Below are 23,557 nucleotides of genomic sequence, written 5' to 3'. Positions count from 1 at the left end.
TCGACCGTATACGTCTGTGCAGCTGCTCGATAGCCTGTGAGTCGTCTGGCATTCCTCCCGGCGATTCTTGCCCGTCGTCCGCCCTGGCTCGAGCGAGGCTCACCGCCATTTCTCACCTCCTCCTCAGACAGGTGCGGCATAACGCGATCCTCGAGTGCGCCGGCGTCGTCTCTGCCAGCCGACAACGTCGACGACCGGCGAGAGCGGCACCGGGCCCTGTCTTGCCCCGTCCTGTACGTCCCTCACTCACTCGTTCCCCCCCCTTCCCCCTCGACATGCCGGCGGTCACCGAGGGCGTGCGTCAGCTCGTTCGCGAGCTCGACCAGGGCCTCATTGCGTAAGGGGGATGTGCTCGCCCCTCGTCGAGCACAACGGCTGGCAAGGAGGGATGGGAGGAGGAGCAGCGGACGGACGGACGTCGGCGAGAGTAGCGAACGCTGCGACTCTAGATGCTGCAATGTACACAGGTGGACGCGACTCACTGGACCAGCCCGTCTTAGACGACACGAGCGAGCTGGACCATCGCACGAGGACGAAGCAGTGTCCCGCGCTGCGGCGCGCGAGAAGACGGAACGCCGCTGGGTTCTCTTCCTTCGCCTCTCGCCCGCGGTACCGGCCCGCTCCAGCTCTCGCTCGAACTCTCCAAGTCTCTCAAACGCGCGCGAGAACCCTCCAGAGCGGCACGAGAGGCTGCTCGGCTTCATCAGCTCCGTGCGGCAAGGGCGATTTCTGGCGCCTCTCTGCCTCGCAGTGCCTGCTCGAGGACACACTGCCGGTCCAGGACTCGCTCTCGAGCTGGCGTGCACCGCTCACGGGCATCTGCGCCCTGTCGACGACGCTGCAGAGAGAGACAGAGAGAGCGGGGGAGAAGTTCCAGAAACGCTCGCTCTGCAGCGAGCAGAGTATCGTTGAGCTACGGGACAGCGCGCGAGGGCTACTGGTGAGGTTGAGAGCGAGCACGAGTGACAAGAGAGCGTCCCGGACCCACAAGCTGCGACTTGAGAAGGCCAAAGCGGTTCTCGCTCTCGGTTCGGGATCGCTTTCGGCGACTCTCGCTGCCTCGTCGTAGGCTGTATGAGTTCGAGAGGAAGGGATAGAAATTGCAGAAGAGGGAAGGGGATCCTCGAGGTACTCAGAGAGAGAGAGAAGACGGGAGGGAACGACGAAGGGAAAGGGAACGACGAGGGGAGAGGGACCAAAACGAGGACGACGGTGGGCGAGAGAGAGAGAGAGGTACGACGAGGAGGGGCAAGTGACCCGAGGAGAGAAGCTCAGACAGGGAGGTTGACGGCAACGTCGGTGATTTCGAGGCCCGCCGCGTGCTCCTCGCGAACGACGGTGCGAGCAATGTCGCGCCAGGCCTCGGACTTGTTCGACCCGGCATGTTCGAGCTTGTTGGCGAAACGGGCGCGGAGCTGTCGCCCCGGGCGCGGAAAGGAGGGTCAGTGCGGGCTCTTGACGTTAGGCTGCGAGAGGACGGGCGACGCACAGCCCTCTCCATGCCGGCGATGCGGTCGTACTCGGCCCTCTCGACGAACGCGACCTGCTCGACGAAAGGTGACGACGGTCGGTGCGGGTTCCTGCGAGAGGAATCGAGAGCGAGAGCGCACCTTGTGAATGGCGAGCGTCATTTTGTAGCCGCTGACAGTCTTGAACTTGACCCAGGCGCGCCTGCCCTGGCCGACGAGCCTCGTGTCGACCATCATGCCGGCGAACTTGACGTTGGGGCACGACGGGCCCTCGAAGACGAGAGGGCGAGCCTGGTTGCCGAGCTGCGAGGAGGCGGAAGAGGGTGAGCGACGGCGGCGGAAAGCGAGAGGAAGGAGAGCGCGGCGCACCTGGCCGGCCTTGTAGAGCGGGTCGGACGGCGAGATGGTGATCGAGGCGGACATGATGCGGGATGAGGTGAGGGCGAATGCGAGCTGGGCGAGAGGAGAGGAGAGGTGCGGTGGAGGAAGGACAGAGGGAACGGGGTCGCTGCCACCGAGCCTTTGCCCCCCCGGGCTCCGTGCAAGGTCCTTCCCCCACCCCAGAGCCGTTCAGCCCCTGTCCGCCGCAGTTCCGGGCGGCGAGCTCGGAATGTCCGCGGCCCTTTCTCCTCGAACCTGCTCTCGTCGTGGTCGACAACCTCCTTTGGCACAGCCTGGGAGAGTCGAGCACGTAGCACAGGAGAGAGTCGTCCGGCTTGCATCGTTAGAGGAGGTCGGTGAGGAGAGGAGAGCATGCTGGCCGCCGGAGAAGGAGAGAAGAGTCCCCCACGGACACGGACGAGCGAGGCTCGAGCGCGACCCCTGTCTCGAGACTCCTCTCTCGGCTAGGTTCGCCCGGCGGGCTCGCGCCGAGACGAACGGAGCTAGGACGAGACGGGCACTCGGGCGGGAACCGTGCACGATAAGGTAAAAGGCGAGTGAGCGAGGCGGGAGGGCCGCAGCGGGAAGCCCTTTTTCTCCCTCTCTCTCGCCTTCTCTCTCGGTCTCGGCCTCTCTGCGCCTTGGGGGCGACACGAAGGACCCTGGGCAGATGGCTTGAGGTGGAGCGCGGCCCTTGTTCGTTTGAGCAGATTGCACATAGACCTTCCTGCAGCGCAGCCTCTTTTTCTCCTTCTCGCGCGCCTGCTCTCTCGTTCTTGGTCTTTCTGCACCTCTCTCTACGCTTGATCAAGAGAGGACGAGCTTGCCGAGCCTCCAGCGGTGACCGAGAGCCTCACAGTGAGCTTCACCGCCAGAAGAGACGAGGAGGAGGAGGAGGAGGAGGAGGAGGAGGGCAAGGAGCGGCCCGACTGCGTCCTCCGACGGCGGGCTTGAAAAGGAGGCTCTGCTCCATCGTGAGAGACAGCTTCGACGCCTGCAAGCCTCCCTGCTCGTCCAGTACGCCAATCGAGAGGTGAGTGCAGCTTGAGAAGGTCGTCCGCGCGCGCACGGGCCGCTCCCTGCGGCTCCTCCCGCTCTCAACTCTCGCTCGAGACGGCTCGTGCCCCGCTTCGAAGCGTCGGTTAGGCACACGCTCAAGCGCATCTGACTGGCAGCGTCGACGGTGCGCCTTCGCAACGGCCACCTCGCACGCTTCAGCTTTCGGAACGACTGCGCTGTCGCTCTGCTGCTCTCGAGAGACAGGAAGACTCTCGACCGAGCTCTGACGCTGCAGCTGTCGCTCGTCTCGTCGCAGGAAACGATCAGCAAGGGACGGCGAAGGGGAACAGCGCGAGCAACGTGCGCTCGAGGTTCGAGCGGCCGAGGCGCAGCCAGGCTCGTAAGTTAGCTTCACGCTTTCGAGGGCGACGAGGGAGAATGACGCTGCTTCGGCTCGCACCCGCTGACGAGCCGCTGACGAGCTCGACGGAGCACGCACGAGAGAGGGAAGCTGCGGACCGGCCGACGGTCGGAAGGATCGGCGCGCGGCTGCGGCCAATTGAGGATCGACCACCGCTCGAGTGTTACTTCGCAGATGACGACAGCCGACTGCCTCAACAAGAAGGCGGTGCAGAGTGGGGATTCCAGCTCCTCGTCCCTCGCTCCCCTTTTTCCCACCTCTTCCACCCGCTCAGCGCACCGCACGACACCTTTGTGAGCACTACAGCACTCTCTCTACTCTCGAGGACCTGCCACTCACTCGAATCCGCCCTTTGTCGCGCTCTCACAGCCTGTTCACCATGCGTTCCTCGACCGCCCTCCTCTCGCTCGCCGCCCTCGCCGGCATGGCCACCGCCCAGCTGCCCGCCAACGCTCCCGTGAGTCACCTGTGTCTGTTCATGGCGCGCGGTCAGGGCTTCGAGGGGTTGTGGTCGCACGGGAGGTGTCGGCAGGCTCGCGAGGTGATGAGGAGCGAGGCGGCCTCCCGCCCGTCCAGGCGGGCCCGACGTGTGCGGTGGACGGGCCCAGTTTGACAGAAGCAGCGCTACAGCGCGCCGCAGGTTCTTGCTTCGCACGCGCCCGCGAGACGAGACCGCCCGACTGACCACCTCGTTCCTCCCCCTACCTTCGCCTCTCTCACAGGGCTGCGCGACTCGCTGCTTCGCCATCAAGATCACCGAGTCCAACTCGCTCGCGCCGGGCGTTGCCTCGACCGACCTCGCTGGTGCGTCTCCCCTCGATTTGCCGGACTCTCCTCGACTCGTAGTGCTCACCCTTCTCTCGCTCCCCGCAGGCCTCTGCGCCACGCCCACGTTCGTCGCCGCCTACACCCAGTGCCTCGCCGACAACTGCCCGAACACGTCCGACTACGCGACCGGCGTCGCCCTCGGCCAGGCCGTCTGCGCCAACGCCGGCGCCCAGTTCGGTCCGTCCCCTCTTGTTGTCCTTCACGTCCTCTTGCCGACGACTGACTCGCTGTCGACCCGCTCGCAGCCACCTCGAGCATCCGTGACGCCGCTTCGGGCGTCCTCGCCACGCTCTCGTCGGTCCCCGTCGCGAGCGGCACCGCCGTCTCGTCGGCGCAGGGTGCCTTCTCGAGCTTCGTCGCCGGTGGCGGTGCCGGCGCCGTCTCGTCGGGCGCTTCGGGTGCGTCTCTCCCTCTCTCTGTGCCCTCGAGGCTTAGTGCGCGCTCGAGAACCAGCACTGACGCTCGAACATCGCAGGCGTCACCTCGGCCGCGTCGAGCATCGCTTCGGGCGCTTCGGCCGGCGCGTCGTCGGGCGCCGCCGCCGTCAGCAGCGGCGCCTCGTCGATCGCGAGCGGCGCCTCGTCGGCCGCCTCGTCCGCCTCGGGCGACGCCGCCTCGGCCGCGAGCTCGCTGTCGTCCGGCGCGTCCGAGACGGCGTCGGGCGCGTCGGGCTCGGCCGCGTCCGTCCTCTCGTCGGCGACCGAGTCGCTCGCGTCGATTAGCTCGGTCCTGTCGTCGGCTGGCTCCGAGGCGACGAGCGGTGCGGCGGGCGCTGCCTCGTCGGCTGCGTCGGGCGCGAGCGGCGCGGCTGGCACCATCACGTCGGGTGCTGGCGCTGCCGCTAGCTCGGCGACGGGCGCTGTCGGCTCGATCGTGAGCCAGGCGACGTCGGCTGTTGGCGGTGGCTCGGTGCGTCCCACCTCTTCCTCTCCCTCGTCTGCGCCTCTCTCTCGAGCCTTTTCTGACACGCTTTCTCTCCTCGCGCAGAACGGTGCGTCGGGCCCCGTCTTCCCGACCGCGACCCTCCTCGTCGCTGTCGCCGGCGCCATGGCCATCTTCGCCTAAACGCCCTCCGCCTCCTCCCGCTTGACGGCCTCGCCTCGTCCCTCCTCTCTGTCGCACCCGCGACACCCTCTCTATTTCCGGAAACCCCTACCGCCTACCTAGTCCCTCCCCTATTACTTTCCCACCCTCGCCCCTTGTATCCCTCGAGGCCCGCGCTCCTGCTGCCCTCGAGTGCGCGGGAGACGCTCGGCTCTCCCTCTCCCTCTCTGCCCTTTCCTCGTCGCCTCGCGCTTGCCGTGACTGGTAGCTAGCCTATGACTCGAATCGCGCTTGACTCAGTAGCAAATCGTGCGTCTGCGAGAGACGAGAGAGCTTCCTGGACAACTGCGAGCGGGTTGGCGGCGGCAGCGCCGGGTGCTCGTCGCCTCTCTCGAGAGCGGTTCCTGGGAGAGCTTGGTCGACAGTTCAAGGCACTGTCGGTGGTACTGCACGCAGCCACAGACCCGCAAGAGCGAGCCGAGTCGAGGTTTCGCCGCCTCCTCGGTCTCATTCAACCTCCGTCCACCTTCCGCCTTCCTCGCTCATCTCGACCACCGCGCAGCCGCCCGACTACACTCGGTACCTGCGCAGCTCACCATCAGCAAGCACACATGGGCCGCCGCACCCGCACCCGCGTCACCCTCGCCCTGTGGGCTCTTGCCGGCACCTCGTCGTCGCGGACGCCCGTCTTCTCGGGCGCAGAGCACGGCTCGTCGAGCTGGCTGGGAGGTGGGGCGGTGCTTGGTGCACGGGCACAGACTGTGGATAGCTCGACCGGCCGGTGCGTCCCCTCTCTCTCTCTCTCTGTCCCTCGACCTCTTCCTCCCTCGGCCGCGCTGATCTTCATCTCCCTCCACGCCGCAGCTGGGCACAAGCCTCAGCGCTCCTCTCGCCGTCCGACGATCCAACCCTCCTCGTCATCTCGGGCAAGACCGCCGTCGCAGGCCAGACCGTCGACTCGGCCCCGTCCACCTCGTCCGCCCTGTCGCTCAACCTCTCTCAGCCCATCCTCGACCTCGACAACCCGCCGTGGTCGACCCTCGACGCGACTGGGCCTATAGCGTCCTATGCTTCGCTCGTGCCCTTGTCGTCCTCGGCGGCCCTCTTCTTCGGCGGCGACGCCTCGAGCGACCCGGCCGTCGCCGTCCAGACGGGCAACGACAGCTCGTGGCTCCTCGACCTCGCGCCTCCCTCCTCCACGACCACCACCTCCGACACACTCGTACCCTCCTGGTCGCACGAGACGGCCGCCCTGTGGCCCTCGCAGCCGCAGCGCCGCGAGCTCGCCTTCACGGCCTCGGCGACCAACGGCACACTCTCGCGCGCGTGGCTGTACGGCGGCCAGCGGCCCGACGGCTCGGGCACGACGTTCGCCGAGCTGTGGGAGCTCGAGGTGACGGTCGGGCGGGACGGTGCGCTCGACTCGCCGAGGTGGGCGGCGTGGGAGGCCGACGACGCCGGCGCCGACGTCCCGCCGCCCATGTACGACGGCACGGCGGTCCTCGTGCCCGGCGCCAAGTCGACCGACCTGCCCTCGGTCTACCTCGTCGGCGGCGCCCAGGTCGACCAGGGCACGGCGTCGCTCGTCGACCTGTCGCGCATGTGGGCCTTCACGCCCGACTCGACCCTCGGCGGCGGCTCGTGGGCGCTCGTCGAGACGTCGGGCGCCAAGGTGCCGCCGGCGAGGAGGGGCCACGTCGCGGTCGCGGTCGGCGGCGGCAAGGTGTGGGTCCAGGGCGGGAGGAGCCTCGATGGGTCGACGGTGCTCGACGATGCGTGGATCCTCGACACGAGGAGGAAGAGGTGGACCGAGGCGAGAAAGGGCGCGCAGGTGTGGGGGCACTCGGCGGCCATGGTCGGAGAGACGGTCGTGCTCACGTTCGGTGCGTCGCTCTCGTTTCGTTCGAAACCTCGTCTCGCCGCCGTCAACTCACCTGTTCCTCGACCCGCAGGCTACGGCGTCAACGCTCCCGCCTCGACTGCCCTCACCGTCTACGCACCGGGCAACAACACGTGGCTCGACGCCTACTATCCGTCGTACGCCGTCGTCGTTTCGAACCCGAAAGCCGGCGGCTCGTCCTCGTCGCCCTCGACCGCCGTCAGTCCGGGCGAGCCCTCGACCGACGCCGGCGCCAATGATCAGCCTACCGGCACCGCCATCGATCCGCCCGTCGACCCTGCCGCGACCGGCTCGCCGTCCTCGAGCACCGGCGACGGCGACTCGTCCTCCTCGAACGACGACTCGCCGCCTGCTCCCGCATGGACCGCTCCCGGGTCCGCCGGCACCTCGCCGAGCGACGCCGACAGCTCTTCCTCATCGCCCGACGGTACCTCGTCCGACGGCGGCTCGAGCAGCGACGGCGGCGCGCCGTCCAAGTCGACCATCGCCGGCGCCGTCGTCGGCAGCCTTCTCGGCGCGCTCGCCGTCGTCGCCGGCGCAGCGTTCGCCGTCCGCCGTCACCGCGACGCGCAGAGCGGCGCGCGACGGTACGCCGGCGCCGGCTTCACCGGCGACGATGACGAGTTTGGGCGGCCGCGAGGAGGAGGAGGAGCAGGGGCGGGCAGCCTCATGGCCGAGCACCGCCTCAACGGCGGCTACGCGAGCAGCGAGGCGTACAACCTCGACAAGGTGCACCTTGCGCCGGCTGCGGCGCCGGCGGGAGGCGGCGTCCTTGGCGCGCTCGCCGGCCTGTTGAGCCCGCGCGACAAGTTCGCCTCGAGCACGGCGGCGGCGGCGGGCCGCAAGCGGCGGTTCGACATCCTCAAGGACGAGGAGAACGACGAGGCGCGGGACGGGCGCAAGGAGGGCTGGGCGCGGTTCGACGACGACGGAGAGGGCGAGGGCGAGGACGAGGCGGGCTCGGCGCTCGGCGGCGGGCGAGGCGGCATGGGCATCTGGGAGGGCTTCGGCGGCGTGTCGGGCGGGATCGACCGCCTGAGCGACTCGCTCAAGTCGTCGAGCTCGTACCTCGGCGGCGCGCTCGGCGGCTTCGTCGGCGCGACGGCGACGTCGAGGTCGGGATCTCGTCGCCGGCGCAGCGGCGGCGGCCTGGTCGGCGACGACGACGAGGACCGCTTTGCCGACAGCGAGCCGGTTCAGCGCACGCCGCACGACCACGCTTACGCCGCCGTCGGGCTCGTCGGCGCGCCCGCAGGCGCCGACCCGGCCTTGGCGCCGATCGCCGAGTGGGAGGAGGACGACGGCGACGACGACGAGGCGCGGTACGGGCGCGACGAGTCGCGCACGCTCGACACGCACTCGAGCGGGACGCACGCGACGGGCTCGACGGTGCCGTCGAGCGGCGCCGAGTCGTCGCCGACCAAGGCGGCCGCCGTCCGCATCGTGCGGCCGTTCTCGCCGGCGTCGTCGCTGTACGGCTCTGCGTTCGAGGGCCACCAGCCGCTGTACGGCGTCGACCCGGCCCTGACGCGCACGGCATCCGACCGCAGCCTCGCGAGCGCGACCAACCGGCTCGTGCACCGGAGCAACTCGTCGTGGTGGAGCCGGCTCAACCTGCCCAAGCCGTCCGCCGCAGACGTCTCGACGCCGACTGCCGCCGTCGCCATCCGCGACCCTGCACCTGCACCCTCGGTCGTTGGCCTCGCGACCGCGAGCAACCCGTTCCTCGACCCTCCTCCTCCACCTGCGTCCGCCGAGTCGGCCGACGCACCGACCTCGTCCTCCTCCCACTTTGCCGCACCGACCCGTCAGCCCTCGTACCCTGTCACTCGCCCTGACGAGATGGGTCGGTTCGGCGCCGGCGGCACCGGGCACCTCGTTCGCGGCGAGCACGACTCGTCCATGTCGTCGAACGCGACCGACGTGACGGCGACGTCGTCGGTGCTCGAGGAGCGCCTGCGCCACATGGACGTCGTCGAGCGCATCCGCACGGGCAGTGCCGGCGACTCGTCGGTCGAGGTGACGCCCACGCTCGGTGGCGACGGCTCGTCGTTCGGCCAGCTCCCGTCGTCGTCGTCGGCGCTCGACAACCCGTTCGCCGACGCGCCGACGCGCCCTCAGCTCGCCTACACGCCTGCGCAGGACTCGGTCATCTGGGCCGGCAGCCTCGCCGGCGCGCTGTCCGAGGTTGGCGGCAGCGCTCGGCCCTCGACCCCGCCGCCTCGAGTGCCGTCCGTCCCGGGCATCCTGCCTCCGACGCCGACCTACGCGCCTCCCGACTCGCCGCGCAAGCGTCTCGTCGGCCCTCGAGCGCAGCCCATGTCCCCCGGCGGCAGCAGGCCGGCGCCGTTCGGCACGCCGACGCGGTCGAGCAGCGTCAAGGACCTCGTCGCGAGCATCGAGCAGCGCAGGGCCCCACCGCCCGCGCCGCCCGTCCTCGCTCCTGCGCCGTCGTCGGGCGCGGTCGCTCGCAAGCGGGCCAAGGTCGAGCACGGGCTCGTCAAGAAGCCGCTGCTGTACGTCGCCAACCCGGACGTCTGAGTGGCGCGCTCGGCTCGTCGACGAGCACAGACACTTTGTTCTCTCTCTTTCGTACTGTAGTGTTCGTATGTCGTTGCAGTGCATCATGGATCTGTCGTCGTCGCTTTCGTCGCGCAGAGAGAGCAAATCGACTCAAGTCCGCGGATTCCGACGGGCCGGCCGCCGGTCGCGACGAAGAGCTCGAGAGCTCGCCGCCGCCTGCATCTCGCCGCGCCGCTCCCAGCACTTCGAGCGCATCTGCTTGCGCTCTGGCAGCCCACCCTGCCGCTACTCGCCATCCTTCGACCAGCGGCGTCCCTCCGCCTCGCCACTTTTCGTTCGTCCGCCGTCGGCCGCCTCTTCAGCTCGACGCCGGCGCCTAGGGACGCGCACGAGCGTCCGGTCATGCTGCAGAAGCTCGCAGGCGAGCTGGACGAGCGCGTCGGGTCCCCCTGCGGCGCGGCCGCCCGGCCGGCGAGCGCCGCCGTCGTCGAGTCGAGGGACGCCTCGCCGTCTCGTCTCAGCTCGTCGAAGCGGGCAGCGCGAGCGTACGCAGATTGGGCGTGGAGGACTCAGCGAGGCCGGGGCGTGCTACGGTGGAAAGAGTGTACGTCCTCGCGGTTCCTCCTCTCCTCGTCCGTCTCCTCCTCGACCTTGTCGCTGAGCGCTGACCTCGGTACCCTCGCGTGCAGTCCGGCGATGGAGGAACTTTCTCGTCCAGAGCGCCGGCGGCGACCTGTTTCGGCGGTTCAAGCTCCTGCGCCCGTCGAGCTGGCTGCCCAAAGGCGAGCCGCCGGTCGAGTTGCGCAAGTTCGTCGGGCGCGACGGCCAGATCCAGCTCGCGGTCCGCCACACCGACCTTGGCCGCATCGAGCGCCACATGGTCGACTCGGGCATGGCGTCGCCCGCGCAGGTCGCGCAGGCGTGGCGCTCGTTCGCGGCGAGCAAGGGGGCCCTCATCCCCGTGTACAAGGGCGACCTCGTCACCGTCACCGACGACTTGTTCGCGCAGCACCTCGACGACATGACCGAGCACAACGCGCCCATCGTCGCCGCTTACAAGATGGCGCGAGCCGTCGCCGAGGCGTCGGCCACCCCGGCCTCCTCAGCCCTCCCCGACTACTCGACGCTCGGCCCTCCTCCTTCAGCGCCGTCGTCGCCGCCCTCGCCCGCTGTCGACGATCCTCTCGTCGCACCCGTGTCCGACGAGGCGACCGCCACCCTGTCGGACCCGGCTAAACCTGTCGAGCTCGTCGCCGACCCGCTCGAGGACCTCGACGACGCCCTGCGCGAGGTGGACCAGGCCGTCGTGTCCGGCGCAAGGCGGCCGTCGCGCAAGAAGGACTGGATGGTGCACTGGGGCCAAAGTGCGTCCTACCTTCTCTCCCTCTCGTCCCGCCTCGACTCGTCACCTGACTCTCGTTCCCGCCGCCACAGTCGTCGAGGGCTGCAAATCCTGCTCCACGAAGCACTTCATGCGCGAGAAGGCTCAGCCGGGCACGACGCTCAAGGGCATCCTCGCCATGTTGCCTCTCACGCCCGCCAAGCTCTTCGAGTCGACCCTTGCGCTCGACTTCGAGGACTCGACCTTTGCCCACGTCGGCCCCGACGGCACCCGCAGCGTCCTGCTCCGCCACAAGGTCTTGCGCGACGCCTTGCGCGACTTTATGCGGCGCTGTGGACACGACCGCGACGCCGAGCAGCCGCTGTTGCGCTTCCCCGTCGTGCGGCACCCCGACATCCACGACTTCCCGGGCGCCGTGCGACTTGGCGCCGCGTCGGTCGCCGACATCGATCGTGCATGGGCCGCCGCAGGGCGTCCAGTACCCGCGCAACGCACTTCCGCCGCGAGCGAGCCGATCAAGACCGTCAAGTCGGCGCTGCCAGTGCTCGCCCTGAATTGGGCCCAGAGTGCGTCCCCGTCTCGCCCTCTCCTCCTCCGCCATCAGGGCAGCACCTGACAAACCTCCTACTTGCAGTCGTCGAGGCCTGTCGAGCGTGCAACGAGGCGTACGCCCACGCGCACACGTTCAAGAAGACGAGTTCGGCCGTGCCCGCCCTCGTCGCCATGCTGCCCCTCACGCCCGCCAAGCTGTTCAAGTCGGCCGCGCCCGGCGACATCTACACCTACACGTTCAAGCACACGCCCGACGACGACGACGGCCCGCCGAGCGTCCTCGTCGGCTACAAGTTCGCCCTGCGCGCCGTGACCGACCTCGCGCGTCGCTGCGCCATCGACCCGAGCGAGATCGATCGCTTGCGCTTCCCTTTGCCGCCCAGGTCGAGTGCGGCCCGCCTCGTATCGCCCGACCTGCTCGGCGCCAAATCGATCGAGGACGTCGAGCGAGCCTGGCAGGCGGTCGCCCGTCGTCACGCTGGACCCGTACCTGGCCCTGTCGTCGACTCGCCCGTCAGCAAGAAGCGTCCCGTCGACGCCGTCGCAGCCTCGCCATCACCGACACCCGCCTCGTCCGTCCCGACGACGCCGGCGCTGTCGTCCGTCGAGTCGACGCCCGAGCCGCCGTCGAAAAGGGCCCGCACGACCGCCACCGTCGCCGCCGTCCCTCGCCCGGCACCCGCGCCAGTCGAAGCGCCCGTCAAGGTCCCCGTCGTCGTCGTCGAGGACGAGCACGCGCGACGCGCCTCGCTCGACGAGGCGAAGGAGCGCGGCGCCACGCACTTTGAGCTCGAGACGCTGCGGCTCGCGCACGCGCACGCGCGGCAGCACGGCGCGGCGGCCTTCCTCTCGATCGACATCGAGATGTGGGAGCACCGCACGAACGACCTGCTCGAGTTTGGGTGGAGCACGCTCGAGTTCGTCAAGAACCGCAAGACGGGCAAGGTCGAGACGAGGCGCGATACTCAGCATGCAGGTGCGCCGCTCTCTCTCTCTCTCTCTCTTTCCGTCGTCGAGAGCGTGACTTGACGTCCTCTCGGTCACAGTCGTCAAGGAGAACGCGCACCGCCGCAACGGCCGGTACTCGCCCGACAATCGCGACAACTTTGCGTTCGGCCGCACGGTCCGCCTCCCGCAGCAGGCCATCTACCACACGCTCGCGGCGCTCCTCCACACCCTGTCGGCGCACGCCCACGTCTTCCTCATCTTCCACGACCCGCGCGCCGACCTGCGCGCGCTCGACCGCATCGGGTTCGACACGGCGCGCGAGTTTGAGCCCGACTTGCGCCGGCTCGGCTCGACGGCGAGCGCCAAGGTGCAGAGCGACGGCGGCAAGGTGTGGGTCGTCGACACGCAGCGCCTGTTCTCGGCGTGGCTCAACCGCAAGGTGCAGGCCGGCCTCGAGAAGGCGTGCGTCGAGGTCCAGGTGCCGACCAAGCCGGCGCTCCTCCACAACGCCGCCAACGACGCCTACTGTGCGTCTCGCTCTCTCTTCCTCTCGTCCTGTTCCCGACTGAGCGCGGCGAGCTCACCGATGTCCGTCCTCGCCCCGCTCGCAGACACGCTCAACCTGTTCGAGCGCCTCATGGACCGCCAGCGCACGCCGTCGCCGACCTCGAAGCTCATCCAGAACCTCGACGAGCGTGCTCGAGTCGACGCGGAGCGCAAGCGCAGCGTCGCGGCGGACAAGGCGCGGCGGGTCGAGGAGAGGAGGGAACAGACGGCTCTGGCGCGGTGAGGTCTAGCGGTGTGGCTCGCGGTCGTGTCCTCTGTTGTGCTGCATCTTTCCCTTGTTGTCTTTAGACCTTCCCCCTCTCGCCTTAGACGCTTATCGCATTGCAACCTGCATCGAGTCGACATCGTCGTCGACGACGACCTTCTCCTCCTCGTCGCGGACCTCCTCCCGCAGCGAGCCTCTCGTCCTCATTCTCGGTCCTCGACTTTGCAATACCTCGAGACGCTCGCCTGGCTCCTGTCTGTGGTCCGCTCGCTCTCAAGCGAGGCGGGATCGTCTCGCGCTCTCAGCTACCATAAGAGGCTCGGGTCGCGCGGGTGGCCCAGCTTTTCCTCGTCGCTCGCGAGGCTTGACTCTCTGCCCTTCACTCGCACCGACCATGCTCCGCTGCACCGCACGCGCCACCGCACCCGCACTGCGCCAGGCCGCTCCTCGCCGCCTCGCCTCATCCTCATCAGCGGTCCGTCGCCCCACACACCTCGTCTCCCTCTCCCACCACACAGACTGACCTGGGAAGGGCACACAGCAGGTCAAGCGCACGGCACTGTACGACTTTCACAAGCAGCATGGCGCAAAGCTCGTCGAGTTTGCCGGGTGGGAGATGCCGCTCGTGTACGAGGGCAAGGACACGAGCAGGGTCGCGGGCGGCGCAGGTGCGTCCTCTTTCTCTCTCCAGGGTGCGCGTAGGAGCTTTGTGGAGCGCACGGACAGCAGTACAGGCGCCGGCGGGGCGTGCTGGGTGGCCTCTCGTGCTCGACCGCGGATTGCCGGGTGTACGGCGAGGGAGCGGCCGGATCTTGCTTCTCCTGCCTGCGGGACAGAAGAGCACGTCCGCCATGAGCCAGAGTCTACGAGCGGCACGAAGCTAAACCTCGCGCTCGCCGCACGCAGTTGCCGAGCACCACCAGGTCCGCAACTCGGCGGGCCTGTTCGACGTCGGGCACATGGTCCAGTCGATGTGAGCCAGCTCTCTCTTGTCGCGCATTCTGGACCTCACTGACGGTTCACTCGAACGCGCGCAGCTTCGAGGGCCCCGGTGCCCTCCCCTTCCTCTCGCACCTCCTCCCAGCCTCGCTCTCGTCCCTCACGCTCCCCGGCGAGGACGCCCACCGCCCGTTCGGCTCAACCCTGAGCGTCCTGCTCAACGACGAGGGCGGCATCATCGACGACTGCATGATCACGCGGTGGGGCGAGCAGTCGTGCGTCCACCTTCCTCTCTCTCTTCCTTTCTTGAACCTCGGAACCTGACGCCCAATCCTGCAGGTTCTACCTCGTCACGAATGCCGGTCGCTCGGACGTCGACATTCCGTGGATCGAGAAGCACGTCGACGAGTGGAACGCGGCGCACGAGGACAAGGTCGCGTTCAAGGTCATGCCCGACAACGCTCTCGTCGCTCTTCAAGGTCCGTCTCTGTCGGCCTCTCTGTTTTCTCTCGAGCACTCTCGCGCACTCTTCTGACACTCTCGACGACGTTCGCAGGCCCCAAGGCCCACGTCGCCCTGCAACGCCTCCTCCCCTCGGACCTCTCGCTCCAGAAGCTCCTCACCTTCGGCCAGTCGCTCCACCTCTCGATCCCTTCTCTCTCGTCGTCGTCCGGCACGGTCCACATCGCGCGCGGCGGCTACACAGGCGAGGACGGGTTCGAGATCTCGGTCCCGAACGCGCACGCGGCCGACTTTGCCGGCATGCTCGTCGAGCAGGACGAGGTCAAGCTCGCCGGCTTGGCGGCGCGCGACAGCCTGCGGCTCGAGGCGGGACTGTGCCTGTACGGGCACGACCTCGACGAGTCGGTCGGCGTCGGCGAGGCGGGCCTCGCGTGGGTCGTCGGTCCGTCCTCCTCTCGCTCCCTCTCGTCTCTCCCCCCTCCCCCTCGAACCCCTCTCCTGACGTCCCCTCGCGCCCCCAGGCAAGGACCGTCGCACGCCCGGCGCCTTTATCGGCAGCGAGCGCACGCTCGCCGAGCTCAAGAAGGGCGGCACGACGCGCAAGCGCGTCGGCCTCGTCGTCGAGAAGGGCGCGTCCGCGCGCGAGGGCTCGCCCATCTTTGACCCGGCGCACCGGGACGGCCCGCCGATCGGCCGCGTCACGTCGGGATTGCCTGCGCCGACCGTCGGGAGCAACATCTCGATGGCGTACGTCGAGACCAAGGGCGGGCTCAACAAGAAGGGGACCGAGGTCCTCGTCGAGGTGAGGAAGAAGCTGCGCAAGGCGCAGGTCGTCGGCATGCCGTGGATCAAGACGGGCTACTACCGGGGCGAGTGAGCGGGCGGCGATCTCTTTCTCTTCTCTCGAGACGGCGCACGAGACGGATCGGGGTTCTAGTTCCGGGTCGTTGCAGTTCAAGCAGTGCTACGTCAACTTGGCCTTGGCCTTCTCGAGCTTGGCCTTTGCCTCTGCGCACGACATCGAGAGATGCATGTCAGTTGCCGCGTCGTCGAAAGAGAGAGAGAGAGAAAGAGGGACGCACCGCTCTGCACGGTCCCCGACCCCGTCCTGACAGCCTCCTCGAACGCCTTGACCGCCTCGCCCGTCCTCTCGAGACCCTCGAGCGCCTCGCCTCGCCGCACGTGACCCTTGGCCCATGCCGGCGCGAGCGCGACGGCCGCTTCGGCGTCCGAGAGCGCCGAGGAAAAGTCGGGCGGTGAGAGCTTGAGCGAGGACAGGGCGCGGTTGCCGAGGAGGATGAAAGAGGTTGGCTGTGCGGAATGAGGGAGGACTCGAGTCAGTCGCTGTTGTTGTGCGGGAGCAGAACGGGAAAGAGAGGGAGAGGGGAAGGGACAGAAAAGAGCCACGCACCGCCAGCTCGATCGCCTTGCCGAACGCCTCCCTCGCCTGGACGTACTCGCCCGCCTTGAACAGCGTATTGCCCTCGTCCTTGAGCTGCTCGGCCTCGGCGCTGAGAGGCGGCACGGGCGGGTTCGGGCCGGCGTGCGCCCGCGCGAGGCGCGTCAGGCCGGCCGGGTCGGCGCCCTTGAGCTGCGGGCGAGGGCGTCCGGGCGAGTCAGAGACGGGGTGAGGAGGAGAGTGAGAGAGAGAGGGAGGGACGCACCGTGTCGACGACTTGGCCGGCCTTGATGGCGAAGAAAGTCGGCATCGCGCTGCGGGCCGCGGCGTCAGTTCGGTGCAGGCTCGAAGGAGGGCGCCAGGCTGAACGTCGACGCACCTGACCTTGTACTTTTGCGCAATGGCGGCCATCTTGTCGACGTCGACTCGCACAAAGAGGACGTGCTCGAGCTGGGCGGCGAGCCTGTCAAAGACGGGCGCGATGGCTGCGGGACGACTCTTGATCAGTCCGGCGCTTCTTGGGAAGCTCAGAGAGAGAGACGCGCTCTTGCAGGGACCGCACCAAACGGCGTAGCAGTCGACGACGACGGTCTGGCCGGCGGCGGTCGCACCTCGCAGGGTCGAGTTCCACTGGGCGACGGACGTGATCTCGATCGGGTGCGGCATAGTATGCACTGTAGGAGCAGCTTCGTCAGTGTATCCGGGCCTCCTGAGGCAGAGAGAGCGGACGCACCTGAGGAGATGCTGAGTGAGCGAGTGAGGCGGAGAAGAGCGAGGCGAGCGCGGACGGCGACGGGACAAAGCTGAAGCCGAGCGTGTGTGGTCCGGAGCGAGCTAGCCGTGCTCTGCTGAGCACTTGTTGTGGTAACGAGACGAGGAGGAGCTTCATCGCCCTCCACCTCCTCTCCTCTCTCTCCACCACGCCACTTTGCTCCTCTTCGCCATGGCTGCACGAGTGACACGCTCCAGCACAAAGAGCCAGTCGACCGCCGAGTCGCTCCCACCGCCCGCGTCCCCGTCGAAGCGGACTCGTCCCCCCACCTCGGCGGCGGCCGGCTCGTCGTCATCATCTCGACCCGCACCACCCTCGACGCCCAAGAGCAAGCGCGCAAAGCAGCAGCATCCCGCACCCGACTCGCCCTACGTCCCGCCGACCCCGGGCACGCAGCGCCAGATCGAGGACGACGCGCATCGCGCAGACGAGGAGGGCGAGAAGGAGGGCACTGTGCTCCTGCATCCCGCCCTGCGCTTCAACTACGCCGACGCCAAGGCGCATCTCATCAAGGACGACAAGCGCTGGCGAGACGTCATGGCCGCCATGCCGTGCAAGCCGTTCGAGGGCGACCAGCTCGAGCCCTTCAACCCTTTCCGCACCCTCGTCTCGTCCATCCTCGGCGCCCAGATCTCGTGGCTCGCCGCGCGCGCCATCCAGCACAAGTTCATCCGCCTCTTCTTCCCGCACCTGCCCGAGAAGCTCGCCCCGCCTGCGTCGGGCGCCCCCAAGCTCGAGACGCCGTTCCCGACGCCGCGCATGGTCCTCGACCTCCCCGACCGGTTCGCGACCCTGCGCGGCGCAGGCCTCAGCGGGCGCAAAGTCGAGTACGTCGTCGAGCTCGCCGAGCGCTTCTCGGACGGGCGCCTCGAAGCGCGCAAGCTGTGGGGCATGGAGGACGACGAGCTCGACAAGGTGCGTCCCGCTCTCGTCTCTCTCGCTCGCCGTGCGCCAGTCCTGACTCTATCCGCGCACGCAGACGCTCGTCGCCATCCGCGGGGTTGGGCCATGGACGTGTGACATGGCGAAGATATTTGCCATGAAGCGGGCCGACGTCCTGCCCGTTGGCGACCTCGGTGCGTCCGTCCCTCTCTTCGTCTTCCCTCTCCTCTCCTCCCACTGACTCTTCTCTTGTCCCTCGGCCACCCACAGGCATCCAGAAGAACCTGTGCAAGTGGTTCTCGCACGACCCGTCGTTCGTGCCCGCCATCCACCCGGCCAAACTCGCCGGCGCGGCGCCGGCGTCGCCGACCAAGCTCGCGTCGAGCAAGGGCGCCGTGCATCCGCCGCCGACGCCGGGCCCCGGCGAGGGCAATGGCAAGGGTGCCGAGCCGGAGGAGGACGAGGACGAGGAGCAGGAGCAGGGTCGCGAGCAGGGGCAGGAGCTGAGGAGCGCGGCGCAGCCGGGAGGGGACAAGCAGGGCGAGGGACACGGGCTCGGCAAGCTCGCTGCGCTCGGCGCTGTCGAGGTCGAGCAGGAGCGCGTCATCGACCTCGATGGCGAGGCGGGCGCGCCCAAGAAGGAGGAGGACGACGAGGACAAGGTCGAGAAGGGACAGGAGGAGGAGGTCGAGGGCGGCGAGTTCAAGTTCCCCGAGACGTCGAACGGGCTTACGCCTGGGGTGCTCAAGGCGCGGCTCGGCGGCAAGAAGCTCAAGTGCGTCTCGCTCTGTCTCTTTATATCTTCCTCGTCGGCCCGTCGACCTGACGAGCGCGCACCTCGATCGTCCGCAGGGGCAACATCTACCTTTCGCCCAAGGAAATGGAGGAGCTCACGGCGAGTTGGCGGCCCTACCGCTCGGTCGCGTGCTGGTGCGTCGCCCCCCTTCGCCCTTTCTTCGTCGGCCAGGAAGGCCGGATCTTGACACGCTTTCATGTGCTGCAGGTACCTCTGGTCGCTCGCCGACGGCGACGGTGACCCGTAGCGGCCCGGTTCGCTTGTGTAGCGTTGTCGAGGAGCGTGCAAGTCGTGCATGCGACTCGACGGCTGAGGAGAGAGAGATCTCGAGCGAGTTATTGGCGTCCGCGGCCGCCTCACTGCCTCGCTCTCTTGCGTACTTGCATCTTTTGTGTGGTGCGCCTTAACTGAGTGCGCGCAGCCGCTCGACCGCTCTCGTCCTGCTCTCAAACCCGCGAGAGTGAAAGTTGGCCTTCCCAAGTTGCGTTGCCGCGGCGCTCGCGCCGCCTCCGAGCCTCGCGATCCGCTCATCTCATCCTCGTCCGGGTGCTCGCTGTTGCTCAGCGAAGCAGCGACCCATGCTTTGCTAATTTTGAGACTGTGATCGGTGGCCGTGCCGCTGGCCGAAGTTGGACTCGGAGACTGTGACGCTCCCCACTCTGTTCCCGCTCCTCTCTCTCTCTCTCCTCAACCGCTACTGCTACCGCTGCTTCTATCGAGCATCATGTCGAACGCTCCCAAGACCTACAAGGCCGCCGTCATCACCAAGGCGAACGCGCCGTTCGAGATCCACGACGTGCGTCTCATTCATCGCTCCCGCCTCCTCCTCCCGCCTCGGCGTTCAAACTCTGGCCGGCACACACTGACTGGAGTACCCGCCACGCAGATCGAGTACAAGAAGCCGCAGAAGGGCGAGATCGTCGTCAGGGGTGCGGCCGCTGGCCCCTCTCCTCTCGCTCGACCGGCGTTTCTCACCTCGTTCTCCTGCACGCAGTCCTCGCTTCGGGCGTCTGCCACTCCGTACGTCTCGACACTCCTCTCTCGCCGTCTCGGCGGCTCTTGCGGCCTGCATCCCGTCTCGGCGGCCCTCGCGGCCTGAATCCCTCCTTTACGACCGACGAACCGTCTGACTGACCCTCGCTTCGCCTTCAACAGGACTCGGTCGTCGTCCAACAGCTCATGCCTACCGCGCTCCCCTTGACACCTGGACATGAGATCATCGGAGACGTTTTCGAGGTGCCCGAGGGCGAGACGCGCTGGAAGGTTGGCGACCGCGTCGGGAGTGGATGGCATGGGGCACATTGTTCGTCGTGCAAGCGCTGCGTGCGCGGCGACTTTGTCACGTGCGAGTCCGAGGGGATCAACGGCGTCACTCGCGACGGCGGTTCGTTTCTCTTTCCTCCTCTTTCTCGAGCGCGTCGGGGTCTGACGTGGCCGCATGCGACGCAGGACACGCCGAGTTCGTCACCTTGCGCACCGAGGCCGTCACCTACATCCCCGAGGACATCGAGCCGGCCAAGGCCGCCCCTCTCCTGTGCGTCCCGCCTCTCGGAACGCGCCATCGTCGTCTTTCTGACGACCTTGCCCTCCAGCTGCGCCGGTGTGACCGTGTACAACTCTATTCGCCACATGGACGTGCACCCGGGCGACGTTGTGGCTGTCCAGGGCGTAAGTCGCCGCTTTCTTGCGCTCGTTCCCTCAAGCCGCCTTTTCTGACCTCCTCTCCTTCCTCCCTCTCTGCAGCTCGGCGGCCTCGGTCACCTCGCCGTGCAGTTCTCGGCCAAGATGGGCCACAAGGTCGTCGTCGTCTCGCGCGGCACGAGCAAGAAGGACCTCGCGTTCAAGCTCGGCGCGCACCACTACATCGACTCGGAGGCCGAGGACGCGGCCGAGGCGCTCCAGAAGCTCGGCGGCGCCAAGGTCGCTGCGTGCGTCGCTCCGTCGGGCAAGGCCATGGAGTCGCTCATCGGTGGTCTCGCCGTCGACGGGTGCGTCCCCTCCTTTCTCTCGTCGTCTCGAGCCGGTTCTCCTCCTTCCGACCCCGACTGACGCGCCTTGCGTTCCTCCCACAGCCAACTCGTCATCCTCGCCGTCGCCGACAAGCTCGAGGTCCCCATGATGTGCGTCCCTCCTTCTCTCTCTCTCTCTTTCTCTCCCTCGCGCCCTCGTCGGCGCTCAGGCCTCGGAATCTGACGCTCTCGACCTCGTCGCAGGCCAATGATCCAGAAGCGCCTCTCGGTCCGTGGCTGGCCCGCGGGCACTGCCGCCGACTCTGAGGACACGGTCAAGTTTGCCCAGGCCTCGGGCGTCGAGTGCCAGATCGAGACGTGCGTCTCCCTCTCTCCTCCTCCTCCTCCTCGGGCTCGCCGGCGCCTCGACCTCGTACTGACGACCAGCTTCTCTCACACAGCTACCCTCTTGAGAAGATCCAGGACGCCTACGACTCGATGATGAACGGCAAGGCTCGGTGCGTCCCTCGCTCTCTCCTCTCCTCTCGTCGTCGCCGGCACGCTCTGACCCCTTGCCGCCGCCGCACCACACAGCTTCCGCGCCGTCATCAAGTTCGACTAGGCATCGTCCGCCTTCCTCACCCCTTGTCGGTACAGAAATCGAGAACGAGCTTTGTCGTGCAGTGCAGTTTGTGTTTGTCCGTCGGGTCGAGCGAGAGGGTCAAGGACCGGCTCTGCATGGACCGGCTCTGTCACTCTCCTCGCGTCGAGAGAGGCTCGACAGCGAGCGCTTCCTCCTCGAGGGCACGTCTCGCTCGCCTTCCTCGCTCTCGGGCCTCTCGAGCTTGGCGCGACCGGGACCGAGTGAGGGAGCGGTGGCGTTGCACTGCAGGGCTGCCATTTTCGGACGAGGGAGGGGTGCGGCGGCGAGGGTGACTGAGGGTGGCACAACAGGTGGATGAGCGAGAGAGGGAGGTTGCGGAGGTGGGAGGGAGAGGGGAGGGGTATGTGCAGCGAGGACGGGAGGTCGAGGGGGAGGCGGAGTGGGAGCGAGTTTAGGGCTATGGACAAGGCGAGGCAGTGGCGGAATGAGGCGAGGAGGTGGTCGAGGGCGACGACGAGGAAGAGATCCGAGGAAGAGCTGAGGCGGGCTCACGACACGTGCGGCGGCGACGGTTCGCGGCGCACCTCGTCGGGCATGCGCACGAGGTCGGCCTCGGGGTCGGCGAGCGTCGGGTCGGCGTACTGGTACTCGCGCAGGGCCGCGTTCTGCCACTGGATCGGCTGCGGGGCGAGGGCGAGAAGGGTCAGGACGGCGCTGGAGAGAAAGGCCGGAGGAAGAGGGAGGGGCGACGGACCGACTTGAGGCGGTCGTGCGCGTGCGGGGCCTTGACGATGCGCCGCAAGAGGCCGTGGTGGCTGATGACGACGACCTGCTTCTCTGGCCTCGAGCGGATAAAGTGGCGGACCCAGCGCGCCCTCGCCACGTTCTTCTCCTCGGTCGCCTCGAACACGCCCTCGTTGCGGTTCCACTCGACGTTGCGCTCGACCTCGGACCAGTCGAGCCACGGCTGCGGGAAGCGCTCCTTGGTCTCGGCGAGCGGGGCGCCCGTGTCGCAGGGAAAGGCGCCGCACTCTTGCAGCTGCGGGAGGATGACGACCGGGATCGGCTTGCTGTTGGTCGACGAGGGGAGGTGCGCCGAGAAGCCGAGGAGCATCGTCTGGAGGGTGCGACGCAGCGGCGAGACGAGGATGACCGTGTCGGCCGGGTTGAGGGAAGAGAAGAAGGTCGGGTACGTCGTCGGGATCGCGATGCACTGCGTCACGCCGCGCTGCACAGGAGAAAGACTCGTCAGTGAGAGGCCGCAAGGAGGAGGAAGACGGCGACGCGGGACGCACGCTCGTGAGCTCCGGGTCGAGTTGCGCGTGGTCGGGCGGGGGAAAGGGCGGTCCGACATTGTGCTGCGCTTCCTGCGAGCGTTGAAGGAGAGTCAGTGCTGCACGGCAAAGAGGGCGTGTCGGTGCTCCTCGCTCGAGCGCGTGAGCCGGCGGAGCGGTGGGGAGGAAGCGCCGTGGCCGCAGCGCCCTGCTGCGGGACATGCCGGTCGTCCTCCTGAGCACCTCGTGAAGCTGCTGCGCCCGCTCGCCGCTCCACCGCTCGCCTTGGAGCTGAACCCGGCCACGTCCGACCGACCCTCATCATCATCGCCAGCTCGTCCGCATCTGCCCCCGCTGGCCCAACTCGACCCGGAACACCGTCCACAGATATCCCTCGCGCGACCTGCGCCGAGAACATGGCCCAGGAAGAGCCGAGGCGGTGTCGTGTGGCCGCCGCACTCGGCCGGCGCGAAGTCGAGGCGGAGGGACGAGGAGGAGGCGGCAACTCACGCCGTGGCGAAGAAGAAAGACGCGAGGCGGCATGGCGAGCTGTCGGTGGTCGTGTTCGAGCTGTGCAGCTTCGTACGGGAGCAAAAGGCGGAGGTTGGAGCGAAGGTCCGAGGTGGATCGGAAGCCAACGTCGCTTTCGCTCTCGCCGTCTCCAGCTCTGCAGCAGACCTACCGGCCGACATGCACCCTCCGTTGGCAGATCACCAGCAGACCGGTACGTCCAACTCTCGCTTTCGCCCGTGCCGCCGTCGCTCATCTCTCCCCCCTTTCCTCCTCCCTCTCCCGACCTTGATCGGCCGCCAGCCTGCATCGAGGTCATGAACCAGCTCAAGGCCTGCCACGACTCGTACCCGTGGCTCAAGTTCGCCGGCCTGTGCAACACGGAAAAGGGCGCGCTCAACGCCTGTCTGCGTCAAGAGGTGCGCCTCGCTCTCGCCCCTCTCGTCCAGCTCGACAGCGAGCCCCTGACTCTTTCTTGCGCACGCAGCGTCTCGAACGGACGTCCAAGAACGCGCAGCTCGCCAAGGACAAGCGGAAAGAGATTGAGCGTCGGTGGAAGGAGATTGAGCAGGACTCGTGAGGGAGGTTTGGGCTCGTCCGGTCGAGCAGGAGCTGGGTATCGAGGTGCGCCCGGCTGTTCTCTCTTCGTCGTCGAGCCACTGCGACAGCTTTACTTACCGGCTCTGCGTCCACAGCAACCTAGATTGGCCCAATCGCCTCGCCTCGACTCGCCGCATCTTGTCGTTCTGTACCTCTACGCAATGCACATCTCGCACCTCGTTCTCCTATCA

General features: G+C 67.8%; 10 protein-coding genes across 10 annotated transcripts; 7 read left to right on the top strand and 3 right to left on the bottom strand.

The window, feature by feature from the left end:
- Window positions 1-1,271: 1,271 nt before the first annotated feature.
- RHOBADRAFT_45246 (uncharacterized protein) lies at window positions 1,272-1,892 on the bottom strand (the record flags this gene model as incomplete). The annotated part of the gene is made up of 4 exons (XM_018414568.1): window positions 1,272-1,415; window positions 1,490-1,543; window positions 1,611-1,772; window positions 1,839-1,892. 4 exons carry the CDS (start codon window positions 1,890-1,892, stop codon window positions 1,272-1,274), a joined length of 414 nt encoding a protein of 137 aa, XP_018270003.1.
- Window positions 1,893-3,649: 1,757 nt separating this feature from the next.
- Window positions 3,650-5,449, top strand: RHOBADRAFT_54537 (uncharacterized protein; the record flags this gene model as incomplete). The annotated part of the gene is made up of 6 exons (XM_018417369.1): window positions 3,650-3,727; window positions 3,993-4,074; window positions 4,144-4,275; window positions 4,344-4,496; window positions 4,574-5,007; window positions 5,086-5,449. The coding sequence occupies 6 exons, from the start codon at window positions 3,650-3,652 to the stop codon at window positions 5,161-5,163; spliced, it is 957 nt and encodes a 318-aa protein (XP_018270002.1). The 3' UTR covers window positions 5,164-5,449.
- A 304-nt stretch (window positions 5,450-5,753) lies between these two features.
- On the top strand, window positions 5,754-9,583 carry RHOBADRAFT_54536 (uncharacterized protein; the record flags this gene model as incomplete). The annotated part of the gene is made up of 3 exons (XM_018417368.1): window positions 5,754-5,923; window positions 6,007-7,025; window positions 7,095-9,583. 3 exons carry the CDS (start codon window positions 5,754-5,756, stop codon window positions 9,581-9,583), a joined length of 3,678 nt encoding a protein of 1,225 aa, XP_018270001.1.
- Window positions 9,584-9,967: 384 nt separating this feature from the next.
- On the top strand, window positions 9,968-13,341 carry RHOBADRAFT_54535 (uncharacterized protein; the record flags this gene model as incomplete). Its single annotated transcript, XM_018417367.1, has 6 exons — window positions 9,968-10,169; window positions 10,255-10,929; window positions 11,000-11,473; window positions 11,542-12,435; window positions 12,506-12,934; window positions 13,019-13,341. The coding sequence occupies 6 exons, from the start codon at window positions 9,968-9,970 to the stop codon at window positions 13,195-13,197; spliced, it is 2,853 nt and encodes a 950-aa protein (XP_018270000.1). The 3' UTR covers window positions 13,198-13,341.
- A 232-nt stretch (window positions 13,342-13,573) lies between these two features.
- RHOBADRAFT_48682 (uncharacterized protein) lies at window positions 13,574-15,589 on the top strand (the record flags this gene model as incomplete). Its single annotated transcript, XM_018415172.1, has 7 exons — window positions 13,574-13,654; window positions 13,721-13,847; window positions 14,086-14,152; window positions 14,217-14,393; window positions 14,458-14,597; window positions 14,675-15,022; window positions 15,102-15,589. 7 exons carry the CDS (start codon window positions 13,574-13,576, stop codon window positions 15,455-15,457), a joined length of 1,296 nt encoding a protein of 431 aa, XP_018269999.1. The 3' UTR covers window positions 15,458-15,589.
- On the bottom strand, window positions 15,545-16,645 carry RHOBADRAFT_45241 (uncharacterized protein; the record flags this gene model as incomplete). The annotated part of the gene is made up of 6 exons (XM_018414567.1): window positions 15,545-15,588; window positions 15,663-15,891; window positions 15,992-16,171; window positions 16,245-16,293; window positions 16,359-16,464; window positions 16,537-16,645. The coding sequence occupies 6 exons, from the start codon at window positions 16,643-16,645 to the stop codon at window positions 15,545-15,547; spliced, it is 717 nt and encodes a 238-aa protein (XP_018269998.1).
- Window positions 16,646-16,922: 277 nt separating this feature from the next.
- On the top strand, window positions 16,923-18,736 carry RHOBADRAFT_54532 (uncharacterized protein; the record flags this gene model as incomplete). Its single annotated transcript, XM_018417366.1, has 5 exons — window positions 16,923-17,666; window positions 17,731-17,827; window positions 17,904-18,408; window positions 18,486-18,563; window positions 18,637-18,736. The coding sequence occupies 5 exons, from the start codon at window positions 16,923-16,925 to the stop codon at window positions 18,674-18,676; spliced, it is 1,464 nt and encodes a 487-aa protein (XP_018269997.1). The 3' UTR covers window positions 18,677-18,736.
- Window positions 18,737-19,128: 392 nt separating this feature from the next.
- On the top strand, window positions 19,129-21,083 carry RHOBADRAFT_65321 (uncharacterized protein). The gene is made up of 11 exons (XM_018418682.1): window positions 19,129-19,225; window positions 19,316-19,358; window positions 19,424-19,449; window positions 19,585-19,813; window positions 19,879-19,963; window positions 20,022-20,097; window positions 20,173-20,417; window positions 20,502-20,549; window positions 20,643-20,756; window positions 20,840-20,896; window positions 20,973-21,083. Exons 1-11 carry the CDS (start codon window positions 19,154-19,156, stop codon window positions 20,998-21,000), a joined length of 1,023 nt encoding a protein of 340 aa, XP_018269996.1. The 5' UTR covers window positions 19,129-19,153; the 3' UTR covers window positions 21,001-21,083.
- A 155-nt stretch (window positions 21,084-21,238) lies between these two features.
- On the bottom strand, window positions 21,239-22,818 carry RHOBADRAFT_54530 (uncharacterized protein). Its single transcript, XM_018417365.1, has 4 exons — window positions 22,767-22,818; window positions 22,278-22,349; window positions 21,737-22,210; window positions 21,239-21,662 (listed from the first exon to the last, which is right to left on the bottom strand). Exons 1-4 carry the CDS (start codon window positions 22,797-22,799, stop codon window positions 21,531-21,533), a joined length of 711 nt encoding a protein of 236 aa, XP_018269995.1. The 5' UTR covers window positions 22,800-22,818; the 3' UTR covers window positions 21,239-21,530.
- Window positions 22,819-22,920: 102 nt separating this feature from the next.
- Window positions 22,921-23,557, top strand: RHOBADRAFT_54529 (uncharacterized protein). The gene is made up of 4 exons (XM_018417364.1): window positions 22,921-22,980; window positions 23,070-23,185; window positions 23,254-23,390; window positions 23,462-23,557. Exons 1-3 carry the CDS (start codon window positions 22,947-22,949, stop codon window positions 23,344-23,346), a joined length of 243 nt encoding a protein of 80 aa, XP_018269994.1. The 5' UTR covers window positions 22,921-22,946; the 3' UTR covers window positions 23,347-23,390; window positions 23,462-23,557.

The sequence above is a fragment of the Rhodotorula graminis genome, assembly GCF_001329695.1.
Source record: "Rhodotorula graminis WP1 unplaced genomic scaffold RHOBAscaffold_9, whole genome shotgun sequence".
Classification (NCBI taxonomy): Eukaryota; Fungi; Basidiomycota; class Microbotryomycetes; order Sporidiobolales; family Sporidiobolaceae; genus Rhodotorula; species Rhodotorula graminis.
Note: the sequence above shows the minus strand (reverse complement) of the source record. Positions and strands in the feature narration are given on the sequence as shown.

Bases quoted from the DNA above. Each gene is read 5' to 3' on its own strand.
- RHOBADRAFT_65321 (XM_018418682.1), top strand. From the start codon at position 19,154: ATGTCGAACGCTCCCAAGACCTACAAGGCCGCCGTCATCACCAAGGCG. The intron at 19,964-20,021 runs GTGCGTCCCGCC...CTTGCCCTCCAG, and splicing joins GCCAAGGCCGCCCCTCTCCT to CTGCGCCGGTGTGACCGTGT. The intron at 20,098-20,172 runs GTAAGTCGCCGC...CCCTCTCTGCAG, and splicing joins ACGTTGTGGCTGTCCAGGGC to CTCGGCGGCCTCGGTCACCT.
- RHOBADRAFT_54530 (XM_018417365.1), bottom strand. From the start codon at position 22,799: ATGCCGCCTCGCGTCTTTCTTCTTCGCCACGGC. The intron at 22,350-22,766 runs GTGAGTTGCCGC...CAACGCTCGCAG, and splicing joins TCTTTCTTCTTCGCCACGGC to GAAGCGCAGCACAATGTCGG. The intron at 21,663-21,736 runs GTCCGTCGCCCC...CTCGCCCCGCAG, and splicing joins CGCACGACCGCCTCAAGTCG to CCGATCCAGTGGCAGAACGC.
- RHOBADRAFT_54529 (XM_018417364.1), top strand. From the start codon at position 22,947: ATGCACCCTCCGTTGGCAGATCACCAGCAGACCG. The intron at 22,981-23,069 runs GTACGTCCAACT...ATCGGCCGCCAG, and splicing joins GGCAGATCACCAGCAGACCG to CCTGCATCGAGGTCATGAAC. The intron at 23,186-23,253 runs GTGCGCCTCGCT...TTGCGCACGCAG, and splicing joins ACGCCTGTCTGCGTCAAGAG to CGTCTCGAACGGACGTCCAA.